The sequence below is a fragment of the Cricetulus griseus genome (assembly GCF_003668045.3).
Source record: "Cricetulus griseus strain 17A/GY chromosome 1 unlocalized genomic scaffold, alternate assembly CriGri-PICRH-1.0 chr1_1, whole genome shotgun sequence".
In the NCBI taxonomy this organism is placed as follows: Eukaryota; Metazoa; Chordata; class Mammalia; order Rodentia; family Cricetidae; genus Cricetulus; species Cricetulus griseus.
The window spans coordinates 273,239,906-273,260,401 of record NW_023276807.1 but is presented as its reverse complement, the minus strand read 5'-3'; the positions used below and the strand labels follow the sequence as shown (position 1 = coordinate 273,260,401).

General features: G+C 38.2%; 1 protein-coding gene across 1 annotated transcript in view; it reads left to right on the top strand.

Annotated features, from left to right (window-relative positions):
- LOC118239709 (sodium leak channel non-selective protein-like) overlaps nucleotides 1–8,198 on the top strand; it is a 153,023-nt gene extending 144,825 nt beyond the window's left edge. The window contains exon 14 of the mRNA XM_035453125.1: nucleotides 8,046–8,198. Coding sequence (XP_035309016.1) covers nucleotides 8,046–8,198 — 153 coding nt within the window. The remainder of the gene's footprint in view (nucleotides 1–8,045) is intronic.
- The last annotated feature ends 12,298 nt before the right edge of the window (nucleotides 8,199–20,496 follow it).

The following is a 20,496-nucleotide window of genomic DNA, read 5'->3' as shown; positions in this document are numbered from 1 at the left end:
CTGGAGAGTGGGGTTGGAATTTATGCCTTGTTTCTAGGACTTTTGCACCCTCCTTCTAGCATTTTTAAGTCTGTGTCTGTGTCACTTGTTCATTTATCAATTATTCACTCATTCAATCACTAATGTATTTTACTGATGTTTAGTAAACACCTACCATGTTTTTAAATCAATCTAGCACTGGAATAGCTTGAAGACTACTGACTATAGACTAAATGTAGGAGAGATTTATTGGACATCAACAATGCATGTGAATGTTAATCTAGTTGCCTTCTGACAACCAATCTAATTATTTTTTCCACTAAGATAATATAACCATTTGCTATCCTCATTGCAGATTATCACACTCAGACATAGATTTCAATAACTCAGAGTCATGAAGGGTAAAAGCCACAAGAAACTGTATCTATCCTGGATCCTTACCTAGGAAAGTAAATTCTTAATTAAAATTCTACAGGGATCACATATAGAATGAATGAGAGTGTTAAAAATTCCATATAGACTTTTTGGGCAACCTAAAATTTTATGAGACCCAAATATGGCATTAATTATTAATCATTACTTAAACACATTCAAAGATGCATGGGCTTCAGAATGTATGGAGACCAGCCTTAAAATCTACACTAAATTACATAATTTCTTCTGCTGACTTATGTGTCTGAAACATGCATTACTATTATTCATTATAGTTTTTAAACTTTTAAGTTAAAAACTAAACAATGAAATCATTTGTTATTGACAATTTTTTTTAAATCTGTAAAACAATCGAGAATTAAAAAGTCCTTGTGTTAACAAAAAACTGTTTGGTAAATATAGAGCAGACAGGACCATAAAGCTGGAGTCCAGAAACCTAGATTAGTTTTACTGGTCCCTAGAAATGGGACTTGAATGCACCAGTTTACTTCGTTCATGGTTATAGTGAGTCAAACCTGAAATAGAAAGAAAGAAAGAAAGAAAGAAAGAAAGAAAGAAGGAAGGAAGGAAGGAAGGAAGGAAGGAAGGAAGGAAGGAAGGAAGGAAGGAAGGAAGGAAGGAAAAAAGAAGAAAAGAAAGAAAGATAATGCCAGCTGGGTGGTGATGCACACCTTTAATCCCAGCACTCGGGAGACAGAGGCAGGCAGATCACTGTGACTTCGAGAACAGCCTGGTCTACAAGAGCTAGTTCCAGGACAGGGTACAAAGCTACAGAGAAACCCTGTCTCAAAAGAAGAAGGAGAAGGAGAAGGAGGAGGAGGGAGGAGGAGGAGGAGGAGAAGAGGAGGAGGAAGAGGAGGAGGAGGAGGAGGAGGAGGAGAAAAGAAGAAGAAGAAGAGGAAGAAGAAGGAAGAAGAAGAAGAAGAAGAAGAAGAAGAAGAAGAAGAAGAAGAAGAAGAAGAAGAAGAAGAAGAAGAAGAAAGAAGAAGAAGAAGAAGAAGAAAGAAGGCCTAAACAAGTAGTTAGTAGTTCCCAAAGTTCCATGTGTATGTTAGCTATCTTTGCATTCCTGAAAATTCTTTGACCATTGGCCAGGTTCACTCTTGTTTTACAGTGGTTGAAAATAAATGTCTTCAAAAAAAAGTCTTCAAATCAATGAAATGCAGAGGATTACCACACATATGCATCTTTAAAACACACACATATACACTGTTTTAAAGTTATCATCTTTAATGTGTTCTGTACTGTAAAGTTAGAAGATTAATATTAATGCATTTTAGTTTGTAAGGCCCTGCTACATATGTGCTAGTAGCCATCTATGGTGTGTTACACCCTACTGAAAGCAAGCTATATGTAGTCATGTGTTCCTTTCCTCATATGACATTAATAGAAATGATTCTCAGTGTATTCCGCATTTACATGTATTGCCAATATTCTCTTTATCTTAACATACATGAAACTAATTCCTAGGTCATTAGAATTTACAATGGATGCTAGCCCATTGGTTTGTTAGTCTTCTTCCCCAAATATTGTTGCACTGTGAGGCTTCAATGACACAATACATCAACATATTATGTGCATTTATGTAAGATGTTCACTAGGATCTATGACCAGGTTTGGATCTTGTCCTAATAGCCCTAGACTAGGAATCTCCCAAACCAAATACCAAATCTGGTTCACACCCAGATTTGTACAGCCTGTGAGTCTCAAACGGCTTCTGAACCTTTACATGGCTATGTAACTAGGTACTCACATAAGACCCCTGATGTCGTCTTCTGGTCCTCAAAGCCTGAAGTGTTTACTGTATGAGAAAAGTGGTAGGACACTGACTGCTCTAAAGAAGACCACAACTGCTCACCCTCCAGTGTGTAGCAACTCAAAATTCCTGTGCTCTTTCACACTCCTTTATTCTTGATAGTGTATGCATTTTTTAATGTTTTGATATTTTCGTGAGTGAATGGTTCACTGTTTTACCTTAACTTGCATCTTTACATTTTTGCGAGTATTGAGGGGGAAATTCCCTGCATGCCCATTGGCCATCTTCTTGGTGACAGTCATTTGTTTTACAGGTGTTTTCAAGGACTAGGTTGTCTTTTCCAACTTCACAGAAGTGACACGTTTTTGGATTTTAACTCCTTTTTCTAGTTCATTTGTTGCAAGTCTCTCCTCTTTGATGGCATTCTGCTATTCCAGTTTGCCTATGACTTGATACATTTTAATGTGGCTAAAACAATCATTTATTAAAATAGTCAATATTTATAATTTAACATGCTTAAAACCTTCTCTTCCTGAGTTCGTAAAGATACTCTCCTTTATATTCGCCTCATGATTTAAATTTTTACTTTTCTTCCTTAGATCTTTAACCCATCTTGACTTAAAATTTTTATGTTGTAAATGTTAGATGAAATGGTTGAATAAAACTCCACCAGATTTATGTGAGAATTTTTATGTATTAACATATTTACATGGGTTTCTCTGGTTATTAAATATATGTCAAAAGATTAAACAATTAGGTTTTTAGTTTTATAAATAATGTTTTAATGAGATAATTAGCTTAGTGAAAGAAGACACTCTCTGGCACTAAATTGTAAACAAAAGTAGTATTTATATATTATCCCAAAATTCTAGAACCTGTCTTTGTGGGCTTCAGTTGGATCCAGCCAATTTGCCTGGTTCATACCTGAGATGGGGAATGTGGATTGAGAAAGGGCAGGTAAACATGCTTAAGAGAAAGAAAGAGACACAGGATATTGTCAGGAGGACAATTCAGTGAATACTGAATGTCCCAAGTTTATTCTTCAACATTCTTAAGTACCCCAACCAATAGAGAGACATGCAGAAGACTTCTATTATCATGCATAAGGAGCAAACAGACTTTCTTCCCTTAATCCTCCAAGCATTTGGTAACCATACCTGTTATCTGGCCTTGAGGGTCAAGAGCAAACACACCTGAGTCCAAGTCTGTTGTTATTTAGATAAGACATCTGGCTACTAAGAACAAAACATCCTGCAGTAGCCAAGCCTTAGACATTTAGGCCTTTTGACATACTAAGGACAGTTTTGAACTCTCTGACCTTGAGTCAAGATGAAGTGGAGACATCTTTATTGGCCCCAACACTAGTCCAGCCACTTCCTCCATCTTACAGACACTTTGCTTAAGAAATGATCAGCTGTTGTTTTTCATTATCCAAATACTCTTAGGATGGCAGTCACTAAAATATTAGGTTATTATTAGGTTAGTCCTGACTCACTTAGCATGATTTTACTGAATCTCTACAATTATATGTAAAAGGGTCAAAGTGGGAAAGATCTTAACCAAAACTAGTTAGTTATCTCAAATACTCAGAAATTTTCTCTACTCAACACAAACACATCAAAAAACATTTAAGACCGGTCATTCAAGGACTAGTTTAAAGACATGGCACCCAGTTCCTTGTTGTCTGGTCCGTGCCCACATGATCAGCTGTGCTTTCTGGTTATTCCACATCACCCCCATGTGAGAACTTTTAAATGTGGCCATTTAAAAATCTGGTGATGGTTATTAGTTCATTAATTATTTTCAGAGATAGTTTTGAGATGGACATATTAACATGTGCATGGGGTGATGGGCCTGTGTAATAGAGAAAAGTATTTATTGTAAACTAAGCTGTGTATTTCACAGATCTGTCTATAAACTTGTATTTGTTAAAGTGATAAACTTTTGGTAAATTATTTCTTTCTTTTATTAAGTATTACAAAAATGCAACTAATGCAATTTGGGAGAATTGAAAAAGTTGACAGAAATGAGCAAATGCTAATGAGTAATTGGGCATTTAGACCATGTGATGAGTGATGACACCAGCCTGAAGCATTCCTACCCAGCTTTCTCAGGGACACGTGCAAGGTAGGAAGAAAAACAGAATTTGGCTGCAGCCAGTTCTGGAATAGCACCAGGCCAGGATGTTGCCTGCTCCTGGGGGCACCAATTTGTCTACTCACCACGACAATCAAGCTCCAGTGAACAGAAAAAAACATATTCATCACTATTATCTATTGTTCCTTTAAATGCTCTCTTATGTCGGGTATGTGTTCAGTATTTCTGTCCAAAGTGGTTGTGGTTTGTCATATGCTTTTGAATTTATGTTTTCACTCATTTTTGCTGGTGATTTGGGGATAAGGTTTAAACAGTTGAAAAGACTTTCTTTTTCTGCCACTTTGAAGGTTTTTTTTTCTTCTCCCTTTATTATTGTCTCAAAAGAAAGCCCTGTGATGTGAATATTGAAAGGAAAGAAAACATAATTAAGCCTTCATTGTGGATGGTCTTTTCGTTACCTTTGAAGTGCTGAAATTAACACAGCGATCTCTTGGTTTTGCCTCGGTGGCAGCAGCTTGCTGTGAATAGTCATGTTTTGCTCCCAGAGATGTACATTTGAAAGTGTAAATTAAATGATTTAAAATTGAGTATGTGTTGAACATAACCCATTTTACACTGCTCTGATTAAATTTGACTGTTTTTGACCCATATCAAAAGTAAAATTGTTTTATACTACAAATGACAAGAAAGCTCAGGGTAGTGTGGTTATAAATGCTTAAAAGAAAAAGCAAACACAAAGTGTGAGCCGTGTATCTGTTTCCTGCTGTGCTTCTGTGATATACAGAAAACAATGAGTAACGCCAACAAACTTCACCATCGATGAAAAATTAAGAATAATGATGACATTTCACCCAAAAGGACACCTTTTACATTACATGGAAGCAGTAAAAAGAAACAAAAAGAAAAGTTAGAAGAGAAAGGGAAATGTATTTAGAGTGGGTCATTAACATATAGAATTAAAGCAAATTAGAATTAAAGCAAAATAGAGTATGATGCTACAGTGACAGAATTCTCACCAAGTCAGTCCATCCTCAATGATGTGTCTGGCCTCCTTTAAAATGAAGCCTTAAACTTTGGTATCTGCATCATGCTACCTTAAAAGTGATTCTGATAGAAATACTGGAGTGATGGACAGAAATAATTGAGGAAATAATGCTTGTTAGCAAGGCTACTCTTAGCATTTGTTTGGATTTGCCTGAAATTTAGTGTGGTCAAATGGAAGGAAAACAAGTTAAACTTCTGTGAAAGTATATAATTTAACAAGTATACGAATTTATAAAATAAATGTAAACTCGTCAAATGTACCAAACAATTGACTTAGGTGATTTCACAGAAAATGTCTACCTAAGAGCAAATCTGGACTCTAAGAAGTAAAAGGAAGAGGCAGAGAAAAAAAGATTCCTAAGGGATAAGACAGTGGCCAGACATCTGGGAGACACTTGGGCAGAAGTTACACTAAACCTAGAAAAATCACTTTAAATATCTATTAAACAGGAAACTCAAAATTCCACCAGTATGTTGTTGTGCCCTTCTGTTACTTTCTAGGGGTCTTGATCAGGGTTGTTTTGCCAGTCAAATAATTAAAAGGCAGGAAAAATCTCAAGCCAACCAGGTCTCCAACATTGAATATCCCAGAAAGGTTTTAATGATGGAAAGAGCACACACACACACACACACACACACACACACACACACACACACACACACACACACACACATATGCCAGGGCACACATAGAGAAAGACCCTCTGCAAACAGTTCTGGCCTCTACCAGCATGGGACTGATCCAAACCCCCTGAATGTGGGTGTCAGTGAGGAGACCTCGGAAATCTATGGGGCCCCTTGTAGTGGATCAGTACTTATCTCTAGCATAGGAATGGACTTGGGAGCCCATCCCAAGTGGAGGGATAATCCCTGAGCCTAGACAAAGGGGGTGGGCCTAGGCCCTATCCCAAAGGATATGACAGACTCTGAAGACCCCCTATGGAAAGCCTCACCCTCCCTGGGGAGTAGAAATGGTATAGGATAGACAGGGTGTTAGTTGGGGGGCCAGGGGAGGAGGAGAGGTAGAGGGACCTGGGATTGACATGTAAAATAATCTTCTTTCTAATTAAAAAAAAATTAAAGAAAAAAAAAAGTGTTCTGGCCTCTACTGAAGAGCTGGGGTTTTAAGGCTCTTAGGAGGTATTGGATTGGGGTCTCCTTCCTCTACTTTAGGAATGTCCAGCCAGTTCAAAGAAAACAGGGATGCTGAATAGGCCCACATCTTTGGGTAAACATATTCTTGAACTTGAGGAAAGGGGAGCTACTAGCAGGAGAAAAAGCCTGCCAGGCCTTTGTCTCATGTCAGGGGCCAGGGGAAGAAGCCACCTTTATCTAGCTGTGGCCCCTATCTGTGTGCCTATCAGCAACCTAACTCCTAGGCTCCACTTCCTTAAAATTCATAGTGTCTCCCCAGACTTTAAGACCTGATAGGCAACATTCTTACAGTAAAGCTATTGTCACTGAAAAAATTACCTTGGGAATAGGCATCTCAATTTAAGGAGGTAAATAATTGGATATATAAGACTAGAGAAATGATGGCTCTGTGGTTAAGAGCACTAGCTGCTTTTGGAGAGTACTCAGGTTTAGTTTCCATCACCCACATGATAGCTTACATTACTAATATCTGTAATTCCAGCTCTAGGGCATCCGATGCCCTTGTGTGTCCTCAGACACTACATGCATGTGGTGCACATAGAGACATAGGCAAGACATTCAGATACATAAAATAAAGAAATATTTTTTAAAAAGTTATCTGATGTATCATGGTAGCTCTGCTTTTTCATAAAAAACAAATCCTGATTCGTACTGTTTGTTTATAGTGGACATAAAATAAAGGTGCATATATGTTAATCCAGTCAGCTGTTCTATAGCAGAGTGGACACTACAGTATATATTGCTAAGTCAAACACTGTAGACATGTGTAAACATGCAAGCAGCCATTAATGAAAACTTGTATGTATGTGAATTCCTTGATTTTTAAGGCACCAGGTAAACTAGCAGCATTCTGCTTGAAATATATGGGTATTTTAGCAAAGAGAAAAGAAAATGATATTGCATAATGAACTTTTGTACCCAGCTGTTACAGCATTAATTTTTTAAATGATCTAAAATTATAAGCCATATTCTAAAATGAAGTCTTATATGCATGTAACTAACAAAGAAAAGCTGATCGATGAGCTTTAGACTTGGAAACACATAAAGTGTTTTATATACAAAAAGAAGATCTTGTGGCTCAGGGTAGTAAGTTCCCATAAAAATTCTTATTTTATCATTAAACAGTCCTCTGTGCTACATCTAACATCCATGGAAAACTCTTTAGGGACAGTATTGTGTCATGCTTACTAAGTGGACATGGACTGAAAGTCAAAAGAAATATGGGTATGATGTGTCCTGGTTAAGGAGTATTACCTCAGATTTCTGTCACGATAAAACAAACAGAAATGCTCAAGAACCTAGCAGTGCTTTTGCTTTCAGAATTAGGACGTGAGGTACATCCCCATGACTTCCAATTCCTTGTTTTAGCAAGCAACTGACACCCAGACCAGCTTGTTCCCTCCTTCCAAACCCACCCTGGCCTTATAGGAAGATGATGGATTGTTGACAAGGTAAATTAGACATGACAGAAAGCAAGCTGACAGCCTCTCCTCAATTCAATTTCTTCATCCCAGTGGCTACTGTCACCTTATTAGAGTCTGAGAAAAGAACCACAAAGTAATTTTCACTTCCTTGCAATCAGGCGCAGGCTCGCCTTGGTTTCCTAACTCCGTCTCAGTTCCAAAGAGACTGTTCTCAGCCCAGACTTTCTTCATCTCTCATCCTCAGTGACAAGTCATCATCTGATCAAGACCCCTACACTCAGGACAAAAAGCCCAGGTCGAAAGGAAGCTGAGCTTTAGGGGAAGCGTGGGCTTCATGTGATACTGATCTCCTTTCTGCTATTCATTGGGTTCCCTCCCCCATTTCCACTAGCGTGTTATGCTAATTGTTCCAAGGTCTTTGATGAATGAAATTAATCTTCATGCTAACTGAAAGCAAACTTTGATTTTCACTTTTACTAGTCTTAATTTGTTGCTAACAATCTTCCTCAATACTATTCTCAATCCTATATGTTTGGGGCCTCCTACTGCCAAGTTTTGTCTGTCATTTTTTTCCCCAGAGAAACCCAAATCTTTTGTGAGGAGAGTCTTGCCTTCTTTCATCTAAACTAAAATCAGCCTCAGGTCTGAAGGAAAAAGTGCATAACCCATCTATCCCAGTTCCTCTGTTCTGAGAGTAACCCTTTCCTCTAAGAACATATGAAATATAATGCATTTTAAGAACACATGAAATATAATGTATTTTTCAAACAAGGGAACATTCTGTATCTAGTCTCCTTTTGTCTAACTTCATCCATACCTCCAGCCTAAAGCCACTGCTTTAGATGCAAAAGCAGTGTTGGCATCAGTGTGTTTGGGTACTCGAGACCTACCTGCACATTTTGCCTGAACTTGAGGGGGAAGATTGTTAAGAATCACACATTCTCCATCAGCAGCTGGGCAGTGTTAGAGTCCTAGAAGTTCTAGATAGAGACAAGTTCTGAGATACCCTCAAGGAACAAGTTTACCTTGATTCCCCAAGAATGGCAGAACTTCTAAACTGTCCCTGAGAGTTGAGAGGCAGTATGGCTTGTGATCACTTCCTGTCAACCTGCACTGTCTAATTCATGCTCTGAAGAGCTGGTGAATTATAGTCCCTTTAAAAAATTAAAAGAAAGAAAAACAAATGCCCTCAAATTTTTGGAAAAGGTGCTTTTGCAGATATTATTAAGTTAATAATGTTGAATAAAATCATCCTGAGTTATCTGGATGGATCCCAAATCCAATTAAAACTATTGCTTATGGGAAATTGAAGAGGATAACACTTGGTGAGATGGAGTTGAAGATTGATACTATGCTTTAAGAAAAGCCAGTGACTACCTAGGGACATCAGAAGCTGCAAGAGGCAAGAAAGAATTCATTTTTAGAGGCACTGGAGAACTCATGGGCCTGTTGCCAGGTAGCTTTAGACCTCTGGCCTAAAGCTACCAGAACAAATGCCCAAGTGGAAGGCACCAAGTTCATGCATTTTGTCTCAGCAACTCTGAGACATCACACAGAAGATGTCATTGGGAATTAAAACTCAACAGAAATACCCAGAGCTGAGGTGGTGGACACATTAGCAGATCAAAGATCAGATCCCCCACCTCTGAAAAAAAAAATCATCACTAATGCTCCCTTTCGGAGATGAAAACTGCCTTCTCTAGCTCATAATGGACCAGGCACCAGGTAATTGGCCTATGTTTCATCTTAGACCATTCCTGAAGAAATGAAGCATATATTCTAACATAAGAGACCCCAAGAATTGAGTTGCATTGGTAGAACAATACTACATCTTCAGCCATCAATAGAAATAAAAAGACTTACTATATCTCTTCAAATTTACTCAGAAAAACCCAAAGGGTTTATTTTCACATATCTATGTATTTTTAGTGTAGATCATTCATCTAATTTCTTGGTAGAGTGTTAAATGGAGGGAAATGGTAACTGCAATTTGCTGACATATTATTGTTATAGCCATAACATTTTACAAATGATGTCACAGTAACCTCCATGGCCTAGTGATTGCACCAGAATAAGTAAGGGATGGCACCTGTTTCTGAACCCAGGTCTCAACCTGAACCCACAGTGTTCTTGCCTATGTGGTGATCTCTATGCTGTTTATGAAAATTTAATCTAATGGAATAACCTCACTGACCTTTAGTAGCCCTCCATCTGGCTAGTGTTAGAAAAATAATTAAAAGTAAAATCTGCTAAGCTGCCACATCTACATAAAGGTGGTAGAGAAAAAAAATAAGACAGTTTTATTCTTGAAGAATCATTGAGTCAAAGCCATGGTGGGAATGTCAGGTGACCTAGCAGACATAGTGAAGGCAGAAACAAATGCCACCCTCTATACCACAATCCCATATACATGTCCCAGTGATAGAAATAGGCAATTTTCCAGAAGATTCAACAGTGCTTATGGTAAATATAATTCATCTAAATTTTACCTGCTGGCTGTCAAGGCTGGAGAGACAATGGAGCTGTCTATCTACAGGATAAGCCATTTTATAGCTTGGAATGGGATTCTATGTAGATTTCCATCCTTGCACCAGGATGGGAGCCTGAGGTGCTTGGTGGTTGTTTATATTTCAAAGATATAGCTCTCAGGTCCTTAGGAAAACCTTTGCTGGATAATAAAGGAGTAAGATTCTGAGGTAACGTCATGTGTACACAGCTCAAAGATAATGAGAAGAATGTGTAGATAAGAATATGTTCTATCCTAGGCCCATGCCATCAGGGCCAGCTCCCCCACACTTGTGGTGAAGGGTGGGGTCATCTCTCCCAATGCTAAAATCAGCTCTCCAATGCAGTGTCCATTGAGGAACAAGGCCAGCCATCCCTAGGGCCAATGAGGGACAGGACTGGATCAGCATGGCCCTAGGATGACTCTTCCCTTCAACTGAGGGGTTGTCCCAGTAACTAGGTCCATTCTGGGCCTTAGGTTGACCCACTGTAACAGCTGTCCCTACTGGATTGTGTGTGGCAAAGGTCTGGTCTGACAGAATGATAACAGCAGGATCTTCATGATTTGGGGCAACAACAGGATATTGGAGAGGAGTTTCCTTGAGAATCAAAGTAATGATGGTTTACCAGAATCCAGAGGCCTTGAACCAGATGAAGGATTCATTGCAATGGACATTTTGTGAGTGGGGCTGATTGGACAAAAGGGGTATACTGCATGATAGCTTCCAATGCCACTAGGATGAATGAAAAGGTGTTTGAGAGATAGAGGAGCAAGATAGGCTTTTGTGTATTTGTTTTGTTTTAATTAATTTGGGAGACATACTTCAGGGGTTAGGGGCAGATATGGAGAAACTGGGAGGTAAGTGGGATTGGAGTCCATGATGAAAAATTTTCAAAGAATCAATAAAGGATTATGTTTAAAATTAAAGAAAGAACATGTTTTCTAAAGGAATTGAGCAATAAACCCCACTACCATCATCAAGGACACACCCCACAGGCCACTTTTGGGTGTATATTTACAAGTTTCTTGGGAGACAGGAAACCCATCTGAATCAGGATATGGAATAAGGCCTGTTCAAGTACCTACTGCCAGAACTGTGAAGTATCTTTTACTGTTGGGAGGCTTGAGGGAATACCTCAGAACTTGACATGAGGATACAGGGAAATGTTGATTCACCAAGATCACAGGAAAGGACCTAAGCTTGGAGTGAACTATGGGATGCCCAGTATAAAACAATGCTGACCTCTCAAGTGAAACTGACCTAAAGACAGGGGTGGACCAGACATACTGACATCAGGAAAAGCCTGTGGTCTGGACCACTCAGAACTGTCTGCAAGTTCTGCTCAGTTTCTCAAAGATGAGGCTACAATAAGGAAGCGTGGTAACACCAGTCTTCGGATTGTTTATGATTTAATAAAGCTTGCCTGAGGGTTCAGAATGCAAAGCTAGTCACAAGCCATAGAGTCCAGACAGCAGTGGTACATACCTTTAATCCCAGGACTCAGAAGACAAAGGCAGGTGGATCTCTGTGAGCTCAAGACCACCCAGGGTTACATTAGAGTGAATCAGTCTAAAAGAGAAACAGCTCACACAAAGGAGATCTCAGCACTCAGGGTCCCATGCCTTTAACCCCAGCTCTAGAGAGGTATATAAGATAAGAGTGGGGCACTCAGTATTCAGTCTCAAAGATTTATTCTCCATCACACCAAGCCCTTTCAGCCAGAGGTAGAGGTAAGAGCTAGTGGCAGACTGCTTTGCTTCTCTGATCTTCGGGGAAGCTTTATTAAATCATAAATAATATATCACCACACCAATCATCTCATACAATACTGATGCATAGTGGCACTAGTCCCAAGCCAATCATCTTCTATCATAGCCTTTCCCTAACCCCTTGGCTTCCTTCATTAAACCTGGAACAAAGTGAGCCACTAAATTCTGCATAAGAATTTCTCTGGTACAATAACTCAGAGCTCAGTTACCTCAACTTTCTTGCCATTTGACTCAAGCATCAAATATTAAGAAATGGCAATGACTTCTTCAGAGGGAAACTGAAAAAGAAGAATGTAAATTAGGAGTGAAAACAACAATGAAAAGAACAGAGAAACTTCAGGAATTCCAAGCACAAAGGGAAATGGAAATTAAAATATTTTAAATGCTATTATATGTTTGCTTTCTTCCTTTCCCATGTTTGCCTATTCCAAAAGAAGCATGAATCTTTTTTTTTTTTTTTTTAAGTTTCAGGAGTATCTCAAAAACTTTAAATGGGGAGATTTTTATCATCACTACATAAAGACAGACATTATTGTCAGGCTAAATTACCTGCTCTGAACATTTTTTCTTTAATTCCTTTTCCTGTATTGATGGACTTTTACCATATATACTCTTACTATTGTACTGAAAACATTTTTTTAGTACCATAAAAATTCATGAGTTGTTACCCAGTGCTACATCACAAATTATCCACATGCTGAGACCTTAATAACAAAGAAACCATTATTGTCTTGAATAGTTTCTCTCAGTTGGAAACGGGAACAGGCTTGCTTAGGTCTGTTTCAGTGTCCTCCTTAGGTTACAATCAAGATGTCTGGGGCTGTGGTCACCTAGAAGGCTTGAGTGTGAGACAGTGAGAAACCTGTCTTGAGTCTCCAAGACAGGTTTCTCACAATAGTGTTGGAAGGTTCCTTGTTGTCTGCAGGCAAGAAGTCTCAGTTCATCACCAGAAGGGATTTTTCATGGTGCTTCCTTAACATATTTGCACCTGGCTCCCACCTTAGCCACTGATCCAAGAGAGAGTAGGAAAAAAATGACGTTGCCTTTTATTGCATCTTTTCTGTTACCTCTGGTTCCATATTCAATGTGTGAGACTAACAACACTATGGGGCAGCTTGTAGACTACTTCCCACCATGGAAACCATTAACATCACTATGAATTTGATCATTGAGTTCTCTGTAGTTGTATTAGCTACTTATAAAAGTTTAGATGTCATTTCCAGGATGTCATCATTATAAGTAACATCCAAATAGCACCTTTGCATATTAAGCTTTTAATTATTGATTTAGATATTTTTCTTAGGTTAGTTTCAGAGATGATGTTAAATTAAAATAATCATAACTTCCTTATTAAATCTTCCTGAAGTAAATTAAATATTTTTTATTTATGTGACTTTTCATTTCCTGTCCAAATACCTTAAAGTGTCTATGCAATGATTCATAGTTCATTTTTATAATTTTCAAATGATGAATTCTTTATCAAATATCTTTTAGATAGATATTATATATTACATATGAAATTTTGATACCTATAGTGTGTGGATGTTTTCATTGTTATTTAATCATTTTATAGATCCTCCTGAGTTTGTTTGTTGCTGTTATTTTGGACAACTTAGAACTTGATGAAGATCTAAAGAAGCTCAAACAAGTAAGTGACATGGAGGAATTAAAAAGTAAGGCATTTGTAGTAACATTGATCATTGGAGCCTCAAAGCAAAAAATTAATTGAAAATTTTGAGGCAGGTGAGTTAATAAAATGATGTGCTTTTTTATTTATCTCCTATCTAACATCATGGGCTGTTTTCCTATACTTTCCTCTACAAGTATCTTCAGGCTAGTGTCATATTATTTTGAGGAAAAGTAAGGTGGTCATAGTTTAATCAACTGGATTTTGAGATCATTTTCTATTAAATGAAGGTTGTTTAGAAACCAAATTCCCCAGAGCCACATTGCCATATTGCATAAGTATATGTAATGTTCTTGGTTTTCATCATAAAAGCATTACAAAGTAACTGTCAGACATTTAGACACTAGAAGAGTATCTAATCTGGGTGACCAAAGTGATTACTCAAAATTAAATAAGATAAATGATTGAATAAATGTCTTGTTATACTTGAAACCAGATTCTATTAGGGTGATGGTATCCAAGAAGTGGGAAGGGGGGTTTATAAAGGTTGTGTTATCCAAGGCAGACAGGTGGCAAGTCGAAACAGCTAACCAACTCCATATTTCTCTTGTATGGAGGAGGAGTGTTTGCACTTGGCTGGAGTGTTTGGCTTTATTGAGAAGGAAGAGGATGGGGACATTTGGAGATTTCCTTGGACATACACACACATTGTACGTTGAGTTCAAAAGTTAACAAGATGACCCAACACTCCAAAGAAAACCTTTGGAATGATGTGAAGGCATTTGCATAGTCAGAATTTTCAAAACTTGCCTATTCTGCAAAATATAAAACAACATAACCCATTAAGTTTGTAATTTTATTTCTTCAAATGGTTCTTTTGAACTTTAACATTGAATTGCTCTCATCTTCAAAGCCACTTATTTCACCAAGGGTATCCCTAGGGATTGAAAAGCATGTGTGACGTCAAAACCCCTGCTCTGAGCATACAGGAAAGCTTTAAGTTCCATAGTGTTGGGGCTGGAGAGGTTAAGAGCACCGACTGCTCTTCTAGAGGTCCTGAGTTTAGTTCCCAGCAACCACATGGTGGCTCACAACCATCTGTTATGAGATCTTGCGCCCTCTTCTGGTGTGCAGATATACATGGAAGCAGAATGTTGTATACATAATAAATAAATAAAATCTTAAAAAAAAAAAAAGCTCCATAGTGTCCTGAGCTAGGCAAGCAAATGGCTCTGTGGTGAGGGCCATTTCCTTTTGCTTTTTCTGCTTTGTGGCTTAGGGAGAGGGCTCTTCAACTGAGAGTTGGGACATTACGTTATTCTATTCTAGTTATGTGAAATGCTTTACACGACTCCTTTGTAGAAAAATATATTATGTGTATGCTCAGCATCAAAACTGATCAACTGCATAATTTGACAAGACCGAATAAAAAAATCTGCTGCTTTCAAAATCTGGCATATATATGTGGAATTTCCTGAGTATCAGATTTATCATTCATAGGTCTTGAACATATTTTATGTGCTTCTAACAAAATTGAATATATAAAAATGAAAACCATTCAATTTTCTCTAACTGGTCCTACTGCAAGATTTAGTGTGGTATTAAGCAACCCCAGAATAAGTAAAATACCAAGAAATTTCAGCCTACATTTTCAAAATACTCTTTCTGCTAGAAGGCAGTAATATATATATATATATATATATATATAATATATGTGTGTGTGTGTGTGTGTGTGTGTGTGTGTGTGTATTATATATATGTGTGTGTGTGTGTGTGTGTGTGTGTGTGTGTGTGTGTGTAATCTAATTAATTTTGTTTTTAACATTTGTATGTCCAACAGTCACTTTGGGCTTTTAATTTATTTTATCTAACCAAAAATGAAAAATCAACAACTAAAAGAATCATGAGACTTGAAAGAGGGCTCAATTGGTAAACTATTTATCATGCAAATATGAACCATGAGATCAGATACCAGGCACTCATGTAAAGGGCTATGTGTGGTGTGCGCATCTGTAATTACAATACTGGCTGGGAAAAGACAAGTCCAGCCAACTTAGTGAACTTTGGGTTTAGTTAGAGATCTTATATCAAAACTAAGATAGGAAGCAAAAAGAGGAAAACACCTGGCATTAATGTATGGTCTTCATATGAATGCACCCACAGGTGCACTTACACTCAGCAACATGCACACATGCACACACAGTACTTGCCACCTTACTTTCTTCAATTTTATCTGTTTTGTTTTTAGAAATTCTGTGCATCAAATGATTATTCAATTGTTCTTCCCTTCAATTTGGGGCATTTAAATACATTTTCAGCCCTGAAATCTCCAAGGAAAATAAAGTAGTGATACCATTTTCAATAGTGCTTTTAGGCTATTATTTATTCACGACTGGACTGAAACTACATATTTAATTAATTCATCTATTAATTTCATACCCCAAATCCCTCCAATTTCATATTTGAAATCCAGCGGAGCAAAAAGGATCATTCTAAATTAAAATGTGCCTGGTTCTCTTCCTTCCCTTTTTGCACAAGAATATTTTGTGTTTTCACTAGTTTTAAAAACTGTGTTCTTTGAATGGGATTGGAGAAGTTGTTCCACTTACAGAGGCTCCAAGTCCCACGTAGCAGCTCACAAACACCTGCAACTACAGCTCCAAGGGACTTAACCCATTCTTCTCCTTTGGGGGCTCCTGCAAATATGTGATGCACGTGAAGTCACAAAGGTCCACACACACATGCACTTAAGATTATAAAATTATAAAGAAGTGAATATTTTTAAAATGGTGTCATTTTAAAATGTTCATTGTTTTCCCATTTTTCAGTGATCTCAGGCTTTGAGGTTGCATTGTTTGTAGAAAATACTATACACATAGTTATGTACAAATGATCATGCACTTTCATACACATGTTTATGGCCATAGGGGGAGAGTACCTGAAAATCTCCAGGGTCTGACAGATTTATTGGACTTGCCAATAAAATTACCCAATAAGGTATCTACTAAGTTTCTATACACAGAGGTCTGGCTCTTACCACCTATTTTTACCACTATCCCCAGATAGAGAGCAGAATAGAAAAGATATGCTAAAAGTTTACTCTCCTAACATTTCAAGTTAGAGAAAGCATTACACACCCCTAATTCTTTGCTCAGTTCAAAGTTTTGTTTTAATTTTTTTTTTTTTTACTGTTTATAGCTGTTATGGTGGAAGCTTTGCCCCAGCCCCTGGCATCCATATATCCAAAGAGTCTGGGATTTTCTGGTGGAAGTTCCACCCAAGCCCTCCACCCTTATCTCCTTCTAAACCCTGCTACATCTCAGAAAGACCACAAAGTAATGACCCCTCCCCCAGAGATGCTCAAGACCACTCCAGCAGGGTACTTAAACTGCCTCCCAGAAAATAGACTCATGGTTTTTCTGGTATCCTTTTCCCATATCCTCTCTGGGGGACTGGAAGGGCATCCAGGAGTGCTGTATCCATTAAACATAGACTTTTCCTAATTCAGTTTGATTTGGTCTGGATTGCTGTATAGACACAGAGGCTTATCAATCAGGATGTAGGAGCTTTTCAATAGCCAGTCTGTAGATTGTTGTTAATATGGTAATAGTTGTTGGCTGTCTACTCACTGCCTAATGCCAAATAACTTCACTTACTGCTCAAATAGCTATTCAGTACAGGTATTATTGTATCCATCTAACAGACAAGGGAAAGGGACACAGGGAGCTGAAGGTTGAACAATCAACAAATGCTAAAGCTAAGATTGGAACTAATGCAATTTGGATCAAAAACCTATACACTAAAGATCTAAAAAATTTTGAATCAGGCTGAAGACATATAAATAAAATGTCAAATGTGAGTCAGACATTCAATGAATCTATTCATAAGACTTCTAAATTTCATATGTGGTATTATTGATAATCACAATTATAATTATTTTATGTAATTACATAGTTTTATATGTATATATATTAATTTCCCATATGAAACTGTCTAAATGTGATTATAGTGACCTATGGAAAAGACAAATACTATTTGTGTTGGGGGGAGAACAGAGTGAGAAAGAGAGAAAAGGAGTCAGATGACATAAAAACACAAGACCTTGGCCAAACTGTTCTGTCATCAGTTAAGAGAGGGTGACCTTGACGCTCAGTGGTGTAGTGCTAAGAGAGATAAAAGGGGGATGTGGTGGGATGGAAACTTTGAAAATTACAAAGAAATCCTACAGCTTTAATGATTTTACACAAAGTCAGAGCAAGAGAGTTATAAAGGATGTTCTTTTAAGCAATATAAAATTCATTAAACTATGAGGGAAAAATCCAGAGAAGCCTCAGGGAAAGAATCGTGGGAAACAGAAGTGTATAATCTGTTTAGACTAAATTCAAAGCTATGAAATAATTTTTAAAAAAGTCTCTCCAGCTCCACATCCTATCTCATAAAATCCTGGTCCAAGGTTTTGACAGAGTCCACAGCACAGAGGTGAGTGAACACATAGCTTCTCACTCTTTGTCACTAGGATTTTTTTCCCCAACATATTATTTTTATTGATTATTTGATACAATGCACCTCGATCACTCCTGCTTTGCATTCTTTTGTCTGGGATCTTTTAAAACACAGAAACAAGAAAAACACTATGATGTGTGTGTTACAAATTAGTACTTTTCTTTAACCCTATCTTGCATAATGTTTTTTGTGTCATGCTACCTGGGTTAAGGGATGGCCACATAGTTAGCAGTGTTCTGGGTAGATCTGTAGGAGTGTTTCTGATAAGGCTTAGAATTTTTATTTATAGCCTAAGAAAGCAGATCTTCTCCCAGATGGTAAGCATCATTAAATTTTCTGGAGGTTCAACAGAACAAAAAGGTAATGAAAGTTAAATTTACTCTTTGCCAAATGAGTTGAGGTAAACAACTGGTTTATAACAAGACTGGAGCCTACACCATCAACTCTCTGCTGGAGCAGCATTGCTTCTTTGTATCTCCTGCTCATAGAGGAAAGACTATGGGATTTATCTGCTTCTGTAATCCACGAGCCAGTCTCTCTCTCTCTCTCTCTCTCTCTCTCTCTCTCTCTCTCTCTTCTGTCTCTCTCTCACTCTCTCTCTCTCTCTCTCTCTCTCTCTCTCTCTCTCTCTCTCTCCCACTCCCTCTCCCTCTCCATCTCCCTCCACCCTCTCTCCTTTCTCTCCTTTCTTCCTCCCTTCCACCACCCACACCCTATTGGAATTCTAAGTAGTATGCTCTTATACCTTGAAACCATTCATATCTCTGTTGCTTCCCATACAGTCCAAATCCAGGGTCTTAGCAAGTAGTGTTGCTTTGGACACAAATCAGCTAATCACTGGTTGCATTGTAATAGCTCCCTCCAGGTCTTCCCCTACTTACTATTTTGGCAATCTCTAGTGAGTAAATTCAAAATAATGTTACTTGAAATTGAGTGGTGATGCTGGGACGTACTAACCTACCAAATTCCGTCCTGAGTATTAAGAGTAATTCAGAGAAGCAAACTTTTTTTCTCCAGTTCATGTTATTTCTAAGTACCAGAGCTGGGCCAACACAGAATGAATGGCTTTAGCCCAGTATCCTTTGGCCCTCTCTGAGGATCAGTGCTTTCTTTGGTGATGAGAAACATATCTAGATAGTGGGGAGGATAAGATGGGTAGGAAATTTTGATATCAGCAGCTTCTCATCTTGCAGGTATATAGACAGAATAGACAGAAAGCCAAGATGATAATCAGACTCATGATCCAGTAATCACTGTTGAGGGTGCATGTGGAGGAGGGCAGCATGTTTGATACTTTGTTGAGCAGAAATTAACTCTTCAATCTGTTAGCAACAGGGACTCGTGCACACACACACACACACACACACACACACACACACACACACACACACACTTGTGTATGGTCACCATGGAGATGCCTCTACCTTTAGATAGCTTGTGAGATGGTGGGAAAGTTGACAAGTAAACAAACTGAAATCAGTAGTGATGATGGATAAAGACTTTGAGCAGCAGACAGGAGGCATGTCTAGTGAATTGGGGGACATTCATCACAGGCATTGGGTTTAACAAGATCTGAAGGTGGAGGAAGTAACAAAAGAGGTTAGAGGGGAAAAAAAGAGGTTAGAGGAAGAAGGTATGAGGGAGAGCAGCCACAAAAGAATGAAGGTTCTGACACATACCCTGATGTTATCACAATACATGAAGCAACCTGTCATCAAAAGCCATACACTGTACCACTCCACTTACATGGGTTAAATGAACAGCTATGAAGTCAAGTCTGTAGACACACAATATGAAGTTGCTTGCCAGGAACTGGAGGGGGATAAAGGGGCTGTTGTCCAATAGGGACTGAGCTCCAACTTTGCAAAATGAGAAAGTTCGGGAAGTCTGTGGCACAGAAGTGTAAATTCCTTTAAGCATGTTTACCACAATTTGTATTTTTTTCTCAAAATGTGCAACCATCATAGCAATAAGAAGGTGGTTAGTGATGGCAGTAAGAGTGGGTTCAGGACTTGGATGGTATAGTTGTGCTACGGAAAAGGAGGCATGAATGACAGCTGCGAAGTGAATCAGGATTCCCAACGCCCACATCTCATCTTCCTCACACTCTATATTTCTGAGCAGACCGCCTAGTTGTTGGTGGGTTCTTAATTATGTGAACAGTATTAGCATATTTACTGTAGTGCATACAACCTCCCCTCAC